Source organism: Mercenaria mercenaria, chromosome 19 (assembly GCF_021730395.1).
Source record: "Mercenaria mercenaria strain notata chromosome 19, MADL_Memer_1, whole genome shotgun sequence".
Classification (NCBI taxonomy): Eukaryota; Metazoa; Mollusca; class Bivalvia; order Venerida; family Veneridae; genus Mercenaria; species Mercenaria mercenaria.
Genome location: NC_069379.1, coordinates 33,650,726 through 33,665,066, shown reverse-complemented (window position 1 = coordinate 33,665,066; position 14,341 = coordinate 33,650,726). Strand labels below are relative to the sequence as shown.

The window sequence follows — 14,341 nt, the reverse complement described above, 5'->3', positions numbered from 1 at the left end:
CACAATTGGAGGTCAAAGGTCAACAGGGCTTTTTTCCTGCCCGGTCCATAACTCTGTCATCCATGAAGGGATTTTAATATTATTTGGCACCAATGTACCTCATAATAAGACGATGTGTCTTGCACAACTTTCAGACCCCTAGCTCAAAGGTCAAGGTCACACTTGGCAGTCAGATGTTAACATGGCATGAACAGGGTCTGTTTCGTGTCTGGTCCATAACTTTGTCATTCATAAAGGGATTTTAATATCACATGGCACAAATGTTCCCCATGATGATACGACATGTCGTGCGGAAATCCCGGAACCCTGGCTCAAAGGTCAAGGTCACAATTGGAGGTCAAAGATCAACAGGGCTTTTTTCCTGTCCGGACCATAACTCTACCATCCATAAAGGGATTTTAATATTACTTGGCACAAATGTTCCCCATGATGAGACGATGTGTCATGCGCAAAACCGGGACCCCAAGCTCAAAGGTCAAGGTCAGAATTGGAGGTCAAAGGTAAATAGGGTTTTTTTCCTGTCCGTTCCAGAACTCTGCCATTCATCAAGGGATTTTAATATTACTTGGCATAAATGTTCCCCATGATGAGATGATATGTCGTGCACAACACCAGAACCTTAACTTAAAGGTCAAGGTCACAATTGGAGATCAAAGGTCAATCGGACATTTTTCCTGTCAGGTGTATAACTTTGTCATGCAAAACAGGATTTGAATATTACTTGGCACAAATGTTCACCACTACGAGACGGAGTGTCATGCGCAAGAACCTGGTCCCTAGGTCGAAGGTCAGGGTCACAGAGGCCAAAGGTCAGATACAAGAATGACTTTATCTGCACCATTTCTTCTTAATTCATGGAGGGATTTTGATGTAACTTGGCATAAATGTTCACTACCATGAGACGGATTGTTGTGTGCAAGAACCAGGTCCCTAGGTCTAAGGTCAAGGTCACACTTAGAGGTCAAATCCCAAATTCAAGAATGACTTTGTCCGGAGCATTTCTTCTTCATGCATGGAGGGATTTTGATGTAACTTGGCACAATTGTACACAATCATGAGACAGAGTGTCATGCACAGGTCCCTTCTTTAGAATTACTTCCCTTTGTTGTTACTATAAGTAGCTTATATTGTAACTTTTTCATTACTAGTCATAGGGAAAAATCGAGACCACTTTTCTGTAGTACAACATGTATGTTACATCCAATTTTGAGGTGTATTTTGACCTATCTCTACCTTGGGTAAGGAATTTTGTGAATTTTTTTTGGATTTTTTTTTTTTTTTTTTTTTTTTTTTAATGATTAACTTCCCTAAGTTGTTACTATAATAACTTATATTGTAACTTTTTTTATAATTGACCGTAGGGAAAAACCAAGACCACTTTTCTGTGGTACAACATGGATGTTACTTTCAAATTTTAGGTGTATTTTAAGGTATCTCTGCCTGTTAAGGAGTTTTTTTTGTGGATTCAGAAAAACAAAAGAATTACAATAATTACTACACAACCACAGAATTAAAATTCCATTTGCAAATACAGGTGCTAGTGTAAAGAAATTTGCTATGACGAGCGTATATTGTGACATTCTGGCACTCTTGGTTTTTTTGGTTTTTTTTTACTATAAATAACTTATATGATACCTTTTTGATAATCGGCCAAACTATAGGTTTTTATACATGTATACAAATTTTAATCCAAGTGTTTTGTTATAACATATTGTATATATAGTACAATATTGTTTATACATTATTGACAGATATCAGTTGATTATGTTATAATTAGTTGCCTTCCAGTAGGGGACTTTGTATTGCATGGCAATACTTCATTCACTTGTTAACACTGTAGTGGCCACATTTATGACCTTATCTTAATGAAACTTGGTCAGAATGTTAATCTTGATGATCTATAGGTAAAGTTCAAATCTGGGTCAGGTGGGATCAAAAATTAGGTCACTAGGTCAAATCAAGGGAAAAGCTTGTTAACACTCTAGAGGCCACATTTATGACTGTATCTTCATGAAACTTAATCAGAATGTTAATTTTGATGATCTTTAGGTCAAGTTTGAATCTGGGTCATGTGGGGTCAAAAACTAGGACACCGGGTCAAATCAAAGGAAAAGCTAGTTAACATTGTAGAGGCTACATTTATGACCATATCTTAATGAAACTTGGTCAGAATGTTGATCTTGATGATCTTTAGGTCAATAGGTCAGGTGAGCGATACAGGGCCTTCATGGCCCACTTGTCTAATATTTTATACATAGGTTTGCATATCGATTAACACCTGAGAAAGTTTTATCAAATCCATTGTTTTTTATTACCTCCCTTTATGGATCTAATAGTACAAGGTCAAACAATAGTGAAATTAGTGAGTTTTTTTTGCCTTATGGATCTTTAACAATGTTTTTTTCTGTTTACTAAACCACGTTATCTTATATTTACTTAAGGCAATTTTTTAACAGTCTTGATGACAACATGTAGTGCAGCTATTAATCAAATTATTAACTAATTGAACATCAAAAAGTTATGCTTACATCACATGCTATTAATCAAATTAATTGCTTTTATATATTTCATAGCACTAATAAAAATAGTCTAACCTTGGACCTTCAATGAGTTAGTTATACTGCCTGTTTAGTTTTATACAAGCAACTTACAGCTTTTCCACACACAAAAAGAGTGGAGGCAGGCCCTCGCACACGTTTTTTAAGACAGTGCATCCAGAAAACCAGCTGTTTGAGGACAACTTACTTGACAAATTGAAAATGTTTACCCCTGGAGTGAAAAATTAATGACAAGTGACACTGAATGCAAGAGAAACATTTTTGCACATATATGTGTTTGAAGGGGTTGGGGGAGAAGAGGCTGTACAGGATGGAAGTGTACTATAAGGAACAATATTGCTGAATACAAGTAATTTTAATAGAAATGTAGACTGTATGATGGGCTCTAAGAAAAAAAGGGGGGGGGGGCGGTTTCTGTCTTGGGCGGGGGAGGGGGGGGGGCATATATGTATATGCTATGAAGCAGTCAATACCTTGAATTGTTATTAAATTATGCTCTGCACTCAAAATATGACAGACAGATTTGTCACCTTGCTGTAGCTTTTGATCTTTGATGTCCTGACCAGGTTCATGTGCTAAAGGTACAAGAATATAAAGACCATTTATTTAGGGGATGGGGGTGGGGTGTAGGGGGTAATGTGGTGGTCGGTTTAGTGGGTAGTGATGTAGATTGTTGCAGCTACCTCAAATCACCTCATCACCACCAACCTTAATTCCAAGTTTAAAGTCTGGAAAGAAAGTCAATTTGTGACTTTGATCTAACAAATTGTTTCATCGTCAATATGTGCCAAGTTTGAAGTAAATACCTAAAATAGTAACATGTATTAAGTTATGCTCTGGACATAAAAAATGGTGAAAAGATTTGACCTAACTGTGACCTTGACCTTTGATCTGAATAGTTGTTACTTTTATGTTGGCTGTTAAACGGAAGAGGGGGAGGGATTAGAAGTTGGGGTATGAAGGATGCGGGTACTAAACTTTTGAAACATTATTAGAGATTTAGGAAGATACAGTGAAACTGTAAATTGTACAATAAATTATCTATACCTAAGGCTATTACAAAATCTGACCCATAAAATGAAATTTGACAAGAAATTGTCTATTAATTACTAACTATGAGGAGGGGTTAAATTTTTCTGTTTTTCTGTTACACCGGTACTGTTAACAAAAGCATGTACTTCATATCCAACGAAATGGAAAATACCATACAGTACAACTTGTATCAAGAGACCACAATAAGGGAAAGACAAAAAGTAATGCCTTAACACAAGTGGTCACAATATAAAATAATTTGTTCTCTGAACTAAACAGTAGTGGAAAAAAAAGTTAAATTCGATCCCTGAGTTCATATCTAGTTGTGTCAAACAACTTATTATCAGGGGAATTTTCTTCTGAGAAATGGGGAAAAAACATTATTTTATGAGGAGAATGGGACCCAATTATTATTCAGCCCCAAAAACAGCCAAATGAGTGCCCTGAAAGATAATAGGTAAGGGTAGATTTCATGTAATAGATTCCCAGCAACTATCTGTAAAACTGCTGTAAAACTGGCTTTCCAGATAAATATTGTTTAATACGCTGTCACTTTGGTTAATCAAATTTGCCAGAACTACCTTAATATCACACACTACAGTTCTCATTTTGGGCTGATTATACATTTTGGCAGTATGTCTTAAAGGTGGTCAATCGGATTTTGGTCAGTTAATAATTTTGTTTTAAATTTTAAACAATTGATTATTTACATTTATTTGTGTTCACTGTATGCTTAATAAGGTAAATTCTCACTAGAGTTATTTCTAAAATTTGATTTTTCTATCCTGGTTGCCCACCCAAGATAGCTTGCTTTTAGCACAATAAAAAATCATACTTTGACTGAATTATTGTATTATATTTGTAAATTTTTTTATTAAATACATGACATGTATGTCAATGAAATGATGCAAGTTTGTAAATTTGAAGTTGTGCAACCAGGCTAGACTGAAAAAGATTTTGAAGTTGGACTTGCCTTTTGTTGAAATATTCTGATATCTGATGCCAAAGTAGATATAAAATTATTATAGAAATTCAAAGAAGAATTATCCTTTTTTACATACTTTTATATCAAAGGGAGGTAATTACAAAATTTGACAAAATACAAACTTTTAGTAGGGATTTGAATCTGTGTAATGGGTCCTTTTGTGTCTTAAATGTTACGTTGTAATAATCTAAAAATATTGAAACTGCTTTTAAATATATTTGAAAGATGTCAAATGCCAGTCTTTCACTAAGATATTGATTCATGTCAAATGCCCATCTTTCACTAAGATAATGATTCATGTCAAATGCCCATCTTTCACTAAGATAATGATTCATGTCAAATGCCCATCTTTCACTAATGCCCATATTTCACTAAGATAATGATTCATGTCAAATGCCCTTCTTTCACTAATGCCAATCTTTCACTAAGATAATGATTCATGTCAAATGCCCATCTTTCACTAATGCCAATCTTTCACTAAGATATTGATTCATGTCAAATGCCCATCTTTCACTAAGATAATGATTCATGTCAAATGCCCATCTTTCACTAAGATATTGATTCATGTCAAATGCCCATCTTTCACTAATGCCAATCTTTCACTAAGATATTGATTCATGTCAAATGCCAATCTTTCACTAAGATAATGATTAATGTCAAATGCCCATCTTTCACTAAGATAATGATTCATGTCAAATGCCCATCTTTCACTAATGCCCATCTTTCACTAAGATAATGATTCATGTCAAATGCCCATCTTTCACTAATGCCCATCTTTCACTAAGATATTGATTCATGTCAAATGCCCATCTTTCACTAAGATAATGATTCATGTCAAATGCCCATCTTTCACTAAGATATTGATCCAAGTTTGGCATAGAATGTATATATGATACTGAAAACTGACAAAGTCACCCAGGGTGAAAATAAATGTTTGATTATTGGTAAAAATGTAAGAAGAATGTATATACACGTTCTGCATTATTTCAAAAGTGTTGCACAAGTTTGCATATTTATATCTTGCAAAAATCTTATGTCACTTTCATAATACTCACTTTTTACCTCACCTGAGCCAAAGGCTCATAGTGAACTTTTGTGACCGCTCAATGTCCGTCGTTCATAGTCCGTCCGTCAACAATTTCTAAAAAATTCTTCTTGAAAACCACTGGGCAGAATTACACCAAGCTTCACAGGAACGATCCTTGGTTGGCCCCCTTCCAAAATTGTTCAAAGAATTGAATTCCATGCAGAACTCTGGTTGCCGTGGCTACTGAAAGGAAAAACTTTAAAAATCTTCTGGTCCAAAACTGCAAGGCATAGAACCTTGAAATTTGGCATGTTACATCATCTAATGGTCCTCTATGAAACTTATTCAAATTATGCCCCTGGGGTGAAAAAAGGCCCCACCCCGGGGGTTGTAAGTTTTACATAGACTTACATAGGAAAAAACTTTAAAAATCTTCTTGTCTGAACTTACAAGAACTTGGCCTTTGATATTTGGTATGTAGCATTACCTTGTGGTTCTCTACCAAGATTGTTCAAATTATTACCCTGGGGTGAAAAGAGGCCCTGTCCTGGGGGTCCTAAGTTTTATTTATCCCTCCGCCAAAGGCGAAGGGGATATTAGAAATGCTCTCCGTCCGTGCGTGCGTCCGTCCGAACGATCTTTGTCCGGAGCATAACTCCAAAAGTACTGGAGGGATTTTCTTCAAACTTCATACACTGATAGAACACATTGGGAGGAAGTGCAGTGTGCAAGAACAATAACTTTACCTTGCTTATTTTTTGAGTTATTCCCCTTTATCTTATTTTCTTAAAAAAAATTGTCCGGAGCATAACTCCAAAAGTACTGGAGGGATTTTCTTCAAAACACATTGGGAGGAAGTGCAATGTGCAAGAACAATAACTCTACCTTGCCTATTTTTTGAGTTATTTCCCTTTATCTTATTTTCTTAAAAAAATTGTCTGGAGCATAACTCCAAAAGTACTGGAGGGATTTTCTTCAAACTTCATACACTGATAGAACACATTGGGAGGAAGAGTAATGTGCAAGAACAATAACTCTAACTTGCCTTTTTTTTGAGTTATTCCCCTTCATCATATTTTCTTAAAAAAAATTGTCCGGAGCATATCTTTTTCATGCATGGAGGGATTTTGATATGTCTTGGCACAAATGTTCATCATCACGAGGCGGAGTGTCATGCGCAAGGACCAGGTCCCTAGGTCTAAGGTCAAGGTCACACTTAGAGGTCAAAGGATACAAGAATGAAAACCTTGTCCGGAGCATTTCTTCTTCATGCATAGAGGGATTTTGATATAACTTGGTACAAATGTTCACCACCACGAGACAGAGTGTCATGTGCAAGATCCAGGTCTCTAGGTCTAAGGTCAAGGTCACACTTAGAGGCCAAAGGTCAGATACAAGAATGTCCAAAGCATTTCTTCTTCATGCATGGAGGGATTTTGATGTAACTTGGCACAATTATACACCATCATGAGACGAAGTGTCATGCACAGTTCCCTTTTTTAGAATTACTTCCCTTTGTTGTTACTTTAAATAGCTTTTATTGTAACTTTTTCATTACTAGTCGTAGGGAAAAATCGAGACCACTTTTCTGTAGTACAACATGCATGCTACATCCAATTTTGAGGTGTATTTTGACCAATCTCTACCTGGTAAAGATTTTTGTATGGACTTATGTTTATAAAATGGGACATAAACAACATGTAAAGCAAACACAATTTAACACTTGAATGCTATTTGTTGTAATATTTTCAATCAGCTTAAACATAAAACTTGCCAGCAACTTTAGCCTTCAATTATAATATGCCCGGCGGGGGGATTGGCCATGTCTAACATGGCTCTTGTATAGACATATATGTATAGGAAAAATCTTTAAAAATCTTCTTGTCTGAAAGTGCAAGGCCTAGGCTTTTGATATTTGGTATGTAGCATTGCCTAGTGGTCCTCTACAGAAGTTATTCAAATTATGCTCCTTGAGTGAAAAGAGTGTTGGGGGTCCCCAGTTTTACATAGACTTGTATTGGAATTTTTTTTTAAAAAATCTGCTTGTCTGAAAGTTCAAGGCCTAGGCCTTTGATATTTGGTATATAATGTTGTGTAGTGGACCTCGAACAAGATTGTTCAAATTATGCCCATGGGGTGAAAAGAGGCCCCACCCTGGGGGTCACTTGTTATATGAGTTATAGGAATAAATACTTAAAAAATTATCAGATCATATTTCCTAGACTGCTCAATTATAATTACCTGATGACCCCAAGAGATTAGGGGCCACTTGACTCTGACCTTGACCTACTGACCTACTTTCTTATTTTTTAAGATATAGCCTTGAAATTTGGATGACATGTACAGTTTTGCACACCGATCTTAAAACTTACTTTTAATGACCATGAATGTGACTTGTTGACCTACTTTCTAATATTTTAACCTCAGTTTGCCATTTTAAACATGTTGCTCGTATTATTCAGGTGAGCGATTCAGGTTCATCATGACCCTCTTGTTATGGATTTTGGAGAGAAATAATTTTTCACCTAAAATACAGACATATAAGTATTATCTTAATTAAAATTGTATTTTTCGGCGTGCCGTATTAAGCACGATTTTATGACCTTATGCCGCCTGAATAATGTACCAATCGGATTGCTTGGTAAGGTATTCTCGGTATTTTCAGCAATAATGAGAGATTTTGTAAGAGTGGCGCTGATTGGAGGAATTAGGCTGAAAATGCTTCACTCTGAGTCATGTGTGACACTGAGTGAAATGACAACTCGTTCGTCATCTATAACCTCTATAAGTACAGCACCATCGGGTTATATGCGTACCACTGGAACAGGTGTGCGTAACCAAATATTCATCTGCTCATCCGGACATATTTCTGTTATGTTACGTTTTCTTGTTAAGTTATTTCTGTTTTGTTAAGTTTCCTTACCTTAAGTTTTGTTTTTACAAAAAAGTTACAGTTGAATATCGTTACCTCGATATCGGTTAGTTCGATACTCCGGTTAGCACGATGTATTTAAGTCGGTCCCGATTTTTCGCTATATATTCTAATGTAATTATTTATCATTACCTCGATATGATTAGCTCGATATTTTGTTTAGCTCGATGAGATTTTTCAGTCCCGTCAACTTACCTGTAATGTTTTTTTCACCTGGTTTCGTCGATATCACAGTGTGTCAAAAAATATCCATGTTATTTGTAAGGTGTGAAAAGCAACCTATTGTTGTCCGGCGATGTATTTATCATAATCATGTTAGTGTGTTTGTTATTTAACCTAAATTAATCCAATTCAAATGTTAAGAAGTTTGCATTTAATTCCCAATAATTAGTCTTATAAAACAGCGTGCAAGCGGGCAACTTGTTTTTCAATATAACAATTAATTTAGATGAAATATCTGTATCTGTCATTTAGCCAAAGTTTCGTTATCGAAGCACAGTCAAAATGACTACTCAACTAGGAACATTACAGTTGTATTCAGACTTGTTTATGGAAGGAATAAAATGCTAATGTTTACACGTATATTTTGAAAAATTTAAAACTTAAATGTAAGTATGTACTATTTAATTAAGATGTTTATTTGTCTATAAAATTAAAATCATATTTACGTTATATTATTTCATTCCCCTTTCAAACTCTCTGAAAAAAGCATTGGATATAGTGACAATAAAGAAGTCCGACACAAGTACAAAGTTGTCCCAGATAATCGATATCGTTACGTCGAACTTCGGATACGTCGATGCAATTTTTTCAGTCCCTTGAATATCGAGGTAACGATATTCGACTGTATTTGTTTTATACAGTCATTAACTCTTACCCTGCATTACAGCAACAATTTCTAACCATGGCAGTGCAAATCATTACTAACCTGCAACAACATGTCCGATACTGTTAAATTTTAGACTCTAAATTTTAAATTAATCTTTCTGGTGAAAACAGTACTGTACATATTCTGAATGATAAACAAATTTGATAATGTAACGTTTTAATGCCATGTACTGGCATCCACACGGACAAACACACACAAGTCCCGTCGGTGAAAAGCTAGCTCATCACCAAAGGTGATTTATTGTGCCTTTACACTGTCATTTTACTCCAATGACAATTGACAGGTTTACAAATTTGCATATTAATGGAATTACTTCCCTTTATGCATTCAGTAATCGTTACATTACTTTCCCCTCCGAGAAATCTTGTCCCGAGATTTGGCCTAGGAAATGTATGGGTAAGGCAACTCCAGTCCGGCAGTTGACTTCATCCCACCGATGCCACCATTTGTAACGTTTTAGTGCCATGTACTGGCATCCACACGGACAGACACACACAAATCCCCGTCGGTGAAAAGCTAGCTAGCTCATCACCAAAGGTGATTTATTGCGCCTTTATACTGTCATTTTACTCCAATGGGAGGTTTACAAATTTGCATATTAATGGAATTACTTCCCTTTATGCATTCAGTAATCGTTACAATAATAAGCTGAAGTAGGGTAAGGGTTCATGTTGCTTCTTACAATTCCAGAATTAAAGTATAGAACGCATTTCAATATTGTTTGCTTACTGTTACCATCTTTTAAGCAACAAAGGCTCAAAGTGAGCTTTTGTGATTGTTTGGTGTCCATCGTGTGTCCCTTCACAATTTCTAAACACAGTCTTCTTCAGAACTACTGTCCTCATTTATACAAAACTTCACAGACTGGCCCCTTTCAACATTGCCAAAAGATTTAAAATACAGGTTTCTGCTCTTATATAACTTGTGCTTCAGTTGCATCACACCGACCATCTTTTTAAAAGATATTTCTTGTTTAACCCTTACCCTGCTAGTCCATCTTTCAATAATGGACAGTACCATTTAAATTATCATTTGAAGGGAATTGTTTACTGAAAATTTATTGACTAAAAAGTGAACAGTACAGACCATGATCAGACTGCATCGATGTGCAGGCTGATCTTGGTCTGCACTGGTTGCAAAGGCAAAATAACTTGCCGTCACAGGCTAAAGGTATTCAATATATATTCAATATATAAAATGTATTCAATTTTAGAGTTTTTGAGCAGGGTGGATTTGTCCGAGAAGAATTTTGTCTCCTATTTGTATGACATTATACTTTTTTTTATTTATTTCTTAGAGTTTTTGAGCAGCATGGACTTGCCAAGGGGAATTTTGTCTCATATTTGTATGACAATAGTATACCTTTAAGAGTATTCCAGCCTTGAAAAGTTTATTCACTTATTAGTAAGTGAATGTTAACCATTTCAGTCAAGACTGTATGATCAGAAGTTATTCTGTAACAGTTATTTCAGCAATTTTCACAATTGTTATTTTGGCAAAAAGTTGGTTAAATTTATTTCTAAGGCAAAATTATGATGTACATGTATACATAGTTATTAGGCTGTTTGTCTGCAAGGTTTGAATGAAGTGAAATATTACAATATGTGTTGACATTTTGTTTGTAAACAAATTATAAAGTGGCTTTTTTATCCTATCAAAATCAAGACACCAGTATTGAACATGAACCTTCAAGTAGTCTTAAAACACTAACCGATTCATCACATACTTGTTTAGCCTGCCCACTAAAGTCAGTAGGGAGAGCATTGGTCTATGGATCACAGGATCGCGAGTTTGATCCCTGGGCGGGGCGTATGTTCACCTTGACGATTTGATAAAGGACATTTTGTCAGAAATCACTCATCCTCCATAATTCATGCTGGTAAGTTAGCAGTTATGTTAAGTTACGGAGAACAGGTTTGTACCAGTACAGAATCCAGGAACACTGGTTAGGTTAACTGTCCGTGTTACATGACTGAAATACTGTTGAAAAATGGCGTTAAACGCAAAACAAACAAACATTCATGACATACTTGTTTATTGTGTGTATTTTTTTTCAGCCTTAGGATTTTGGTGGTCTCTGACCATTAGAAATTTAATAGTCTGTGACCTTATAAATTTGGTGGTCTCTGACCTTTTGTGTATTTTTTTCAGCCTGGTTGCTCAGCTGTGCCAGAAGCATAAAAAACGTTGTGATGATCAAACATCAAGCAACCGAAAAAAAGGGTACAAGACTCAGTTGGCATCTTGATTGTGGTTGAGTGTACAAGTATCGAAAAGACTTGTTTGCTATGTTTCTGACACATGCTGTATTATATATAATTGGAGGGAATTTACAACCAACAACAGAAGCTAATTGCAGTTTAGCAAAGCTGAAATAGGTTTCATGACATTCTTGACAAAACAATTTAGAAAAAAAAATTGACAGCACCAGCAAACATTTGCTCTGTTTGGAAACAGATTAATGAAATTGTAAACATTTCATGTAACCTATGTATATTATAAAATCTCAGTTATAAGAAACTCATTTTTCTGGCCGTATACATTTTTTTATGAATAGCATTTGGATATCATCAACATGGATATAGCAAAACTGTATTTGCATTGACAGTTACATATTTTCCCGAAATTAAAACTGCAAATAAGCTACACACTCATTTAAAATTTGCTTTTTGTTAATATATCCCAATAAACCATTGAAAATGACTGTAAAGAAATATAGTGGTCTCGGACCTAATTAATTTAGTGGAAATCTAGTAGTCTGTGACCTTAGAAATTTAGTAGTCTGTGACCCAAGAAATTTAGTAGTCTGTGACCTAAGAAATTTAGTGGTCTGTGACCCAATAAATTTAGTAGCCTGTGACCAGATAAATTTAGTGGTCTGTGACCGAAGAAATTTAGTGGTCAGTGACCTAAGAAATTTAGTGGTGTGTGACCCGATAAATTTAGTGGTCTGTGACCCGATAAATTTAGTAGTCTGTGACCTAAGAAATTTAGTGGTCTGTGACCCGATAAATTTAGTGGTCTGTAACCGAAGAAATTTAGCAGTCTGTGACCCGATAAATTTAGTAGTCTGTGACCTAAGAAATTAAGTGGCCTGTGACCTAAGAAATTTAGTGGTCTGTGACCCGATAAATTTAGTGGTCTGTGACCCAGCAAATTTAGTAGCCTGTGACCCGATAAATTTAGTAGTCTGTGACCGAAGAAATTTAGTGGTCTGTGACCCAGTAAATGTAGTAGCCTGTGACCCGATAAATTTAGTAGTCTGTGACCTAAGAAATTTAGTGGTCTGTGACCCAATAAATTTAGTCGTCTGTGACCGAAGAAATTTAGTAGTCTATGACCCGATAAATTTAGTAGTCTGTGACCAAAGAATTTGGTGGTCTGTGACCTAAGAAATTTAGTGGTATTAGACCCAAGAAATTTAGAGGTCTGTGCACTAAGAAATTTAGTGGTCTGTGACCGAATAAATTTAGTAGTCTGTGACCTAAGAAATAGTGGTCTTTGAAAAAACTGAGTTGGCCACTCACCTGATCTGTAAAGCATGTAGAATATTTCCAAGTACCCATCACATCTGGATAACCTGCAAGCTCGCCTAATATGGGCCATTGAGCCGTTTTTACTGGCCTGCTCAGCAAAAAAAAATTTGAGATTAATGCTATATTTGAATTTTTCATTATTGTTACAAAACACACCAGTTAGGGCGCTTTTGTTTGTAACAAACTCAGTTCGGTTTCAAACCGGTTTGCCAAACTTTCGATTTGTTTTGTAAAACTGGTTTTGATCTCGAAAAGGTTTGTGTCATTTGTTTTCAAAAACCGCTAACCGGTTTGTCAAACCGACCAAACTGCCCCCGGAGGCGGTTTGTTCGGTTTGTTATATCCGAAATTTATTGCAGTTCGAGAAAAAATGGCGGACCGTGTGGATCAAAATGGAAACGGGTAAAGAAAAAAATAAGAATTGGCTCATTTCTGGTGAAAACCCGTGGTAATCTGTATGCTCAGCCGAATTCATTTGTCAATAATTACTTCTAAAAACATTCTCTTTGATTAGCATACATCGTTTTCATCAGTTTCTCTAACCATCGAAATATTCCATTCATATCGTTCCAAGATTATTCGACCTCCAACAGTCCAAAATCTAATTACTGTTATATAATAAAGTTTTAATTTATAGTAAATGTGTCTGTTTCTGAAGGATAACATACATGTGCAATATTTTGTATTTAAAAAAATGTCTCTGTTGCTAAGCAAGGGATCACTTCTTGTAGTGTAAAGAAACACTCTTACTTTTGTAAGAATTCTAGGTTCAAGTCCTAGCAAGAAGCCCTATGCACATTGACATAACTTTATATGCACATACACATCATTAGTATATAAATACATATGCAAATCAGGTCTCTAGCCTGACTAAAAGATGCAGTTTTAAATTATAAGAGCAAAATTAGTATTTTTTTTTAATTTTCATACAACTATTCATATCAATGAACATTTCATTTTCCAACTAAATTTTCATTTTTTTATCCCTGACAAGATATTAATTGAAAATAAATTGACTGACAGCTCTATGACCTGTTAACTTATGCAGAAAAATGGCTGAAAAACACTGCAAAGTCATAAATACTTGTGGGGGACTAATTTTCATGGATTTCATAGTTGTGTAATTAATTTCTAACAAGCAAAACAACAAAAATAAAATGACTATTAAGTCTGTAAAAAGAACTGATATATCCTTGTTGTCAAATGTTGTACAATTTATTATAATGCTAACTTCGGAAACAAGTTTACACAAGTTTGTTTCAATTGTTAATGCATTGTCCCGTTAGTGCCTTGATGATGGTGACTTTCTCCTTGTAACTCACAGGTTCTGTTGGCTGTTCTGACTGAGCTCCTAGCTTAGCCAGTTTGTCTGCCTCTTCATT

At 35.4% G+C, this 14,341-nt stretch overlaps 1 protein-coding gene across 1 annotated transcript in view; it reads left to right on the top strand.

Annotated features, from left to right (window-relative positions):
* LOC128551314 (dymeclin-like) overlaps positions 1-12,060 on the top strand; it is a 176,434-nt gene extending 164,374 nt beyond the window's left edge. The window contains exon 14 of the mRNA XM_053532132.1: positions 11,575-12,060. Coding sequence (XP_053388107.1) covers positions 11,575-11,604 — 30 coding nt within the window. The 3' untranslated portion in view covers positions 11,605-12,060. The remainder of the gene's footprint in view (positions 1-11,574) is intronic.
* The last annotated feature ends 2,281 nt before the right edge of the window (positions 12,061-14,341 follow it).